The sequence below is a fragment of the Suricata suricatta genome, chromosome 11 (genome assembly GCF_006229205.1).
Source record: "Suricata suricatta isolate VVHF042 chromosome 11, meerkat_22Aug2017_6uvM2_HiC, whole genome shotgun sequence".
NCBI classification, from domain to species: domain Eukaryota; kingdom Metazoa; phylum Chordata; class Mammalia; order Carnivora; family Herpestidae; genus Suricata; species Suricata suricatta.
In genome coordinates, this window is record NC_043710.1 from 48,766,910 (window position 1) to 48,768,581 (window position 1,672).

The 1,672-nt window shown below is 48.6% G+C and overlaps 1 protein-coding gene across 1 annotated transcript in view; it reads left to right on the forward strand.

The window, feature by feature from the left end:
- The first annotated feature begins 1,238 nt into the window (after positions 1 to 1,238).
- The window catches only part of NLRP10 (NLR family pyrin domain containing 10), a 2,341-nt gene continuing 1,907 nt past the window's right edge, over positions 1,239 to 1,672 (forward strand). Inside the window, exon 1 of the mRNA XM_029915565.1 lies at positions 1,239 to 1,521. Within this exon, the coding sequence (XP_029771425.1) occupies positions 1,239 to 1,521 (283 nt within the window). The remainder of the gene's footprint in view (positions 1,522 to 1,672) is intronic.

Here is a 1,672-nt window from a genome sequence, read left to right on the forward strand (position 1 = left end):
CTAACAGAGGACCATAGGTAGAGGAAGGGTGAAAGAGAGCTAGGGAGAGAGAGGGACACAAATCATGAAAGACTATTGAATACTGAAAACAAACCGTGGACTGAAGGGGGAGGGGGAGGAGGGGAAGGGGGTGATGGTCATGGTGGGGGGCACTTGTGGGGGAGAAGCACTGGGTGTATTATGGAAACCAATTTGAAAATAAACTATAAAAAAAGAACTGGGGGGGGTTCTTTGCTAAGTGAAATAAGTCAGTCAGAGAAAAATAGATTTTACATGTTTTCACTCATATGTGGAACTTGAGAAACTAAATGGAGGACCATGGAAGAAGGAAAGGAGAAAAACAGTCTCAAACTGAGAGGGAGGCAAACCATAAGAAACTCTTGAATATGAAGAACAAACTGAGGGTTGATGGTGGTGGGGTGGGAGTGGGGAATGGATGATGGGCATTGAGGAGGGCATTTGTTGAGATGAATAGCGGGTGTTGTATGTAAGCAATGAATCATGGGACTCTACTTTCAAAATCAAGAGCACACTACATATACTGTATGTTAGCTAACTTGACAATAAATTTTTAAAAATCATGGGTCACAAAGTGGGCCCTCAAAGTGACTGTTTCTTTTATTATCTGAACTTGTTCTCCTTATCTGAATTAGAAAACTTCCAGCTTTGAAATCCTGTGTGTGCTTCAGTCCATGAGGCTGATAGTAAAGCTAACAGGTAGATGATGCAGAGTTTCTACCTTCTTGCCAGGACTCCTCAGCCGTCCTAATCAACATGCTCCAACTCTGTAAAGGTTCACAATGTCAGGGAGGGACTCACTTTGAAAACTTAAAGAAGTATATAGTTTTAACACAACCTTCTTAAGCAGACATTTAGGGCCTGACAAACAGTGTGTGTGAGAGGGAGAACAGGGGGAGGAGAGAGATGGAGAGATAGAGAGAACCAATACACCCACATCCCTTCCTCCCTATTTGCTGGCACAGACACACATCAGCTGACAAAGAGGCACAGTGGGAATGAGCAGGAAAATTCCCTGCTGTTCCACCTACTCGCCTTTCTTGGAATTTTGCACACGTCTCTCATCTCTCCTTGGCCTGGGCTCAGCAGCTTGCTAAGCACCCAGAAAGGAGAGTGGCTGAGGTGCCTGCAGGCTGCTCTTCCCTCAGTGCCCACCTCTCTTCCCCTCTCTCTTGCTTTTCCAGGTCAGTGGGCTCAACTTGACCCTTCACCCCAACACCATGGCCCTGGTCCACACCCCCCAAGAGGCACTGATCTGGACCTTGAGTGATCTTGAGGAGAAAAGCTTCAAGCTATTCAAGTTCCACTTACGGGACAGAAGCCTGCCTGAGGGGCAGCCGAAGCTGGCTCGGGGGGAGCTGGAGGGCCTGAGCCCCGTGGACCTGGCTTCTTTGCTGATTTCACTCTACGGCGCACAGGGGGCAGTGAAGCTGGTGTTCAGGGTCCTGAAGGTCATGAACCTGTTGGAGCTAGCAGACCAGCTCAGCCGCATCTGTCTGAATGGTGAGTGCAGGAGGGGATGACAGGGGGTCAGGGTACCCCCAGAACTCCCCACCCCTATGGTATTTCCAGAGACTCCCACAGACTGTAATTTATGCTGTCTCTCACTCTTGCCCTCTGTCCATACCTAGGAGCACCAGTGCCCAAGGTCCTG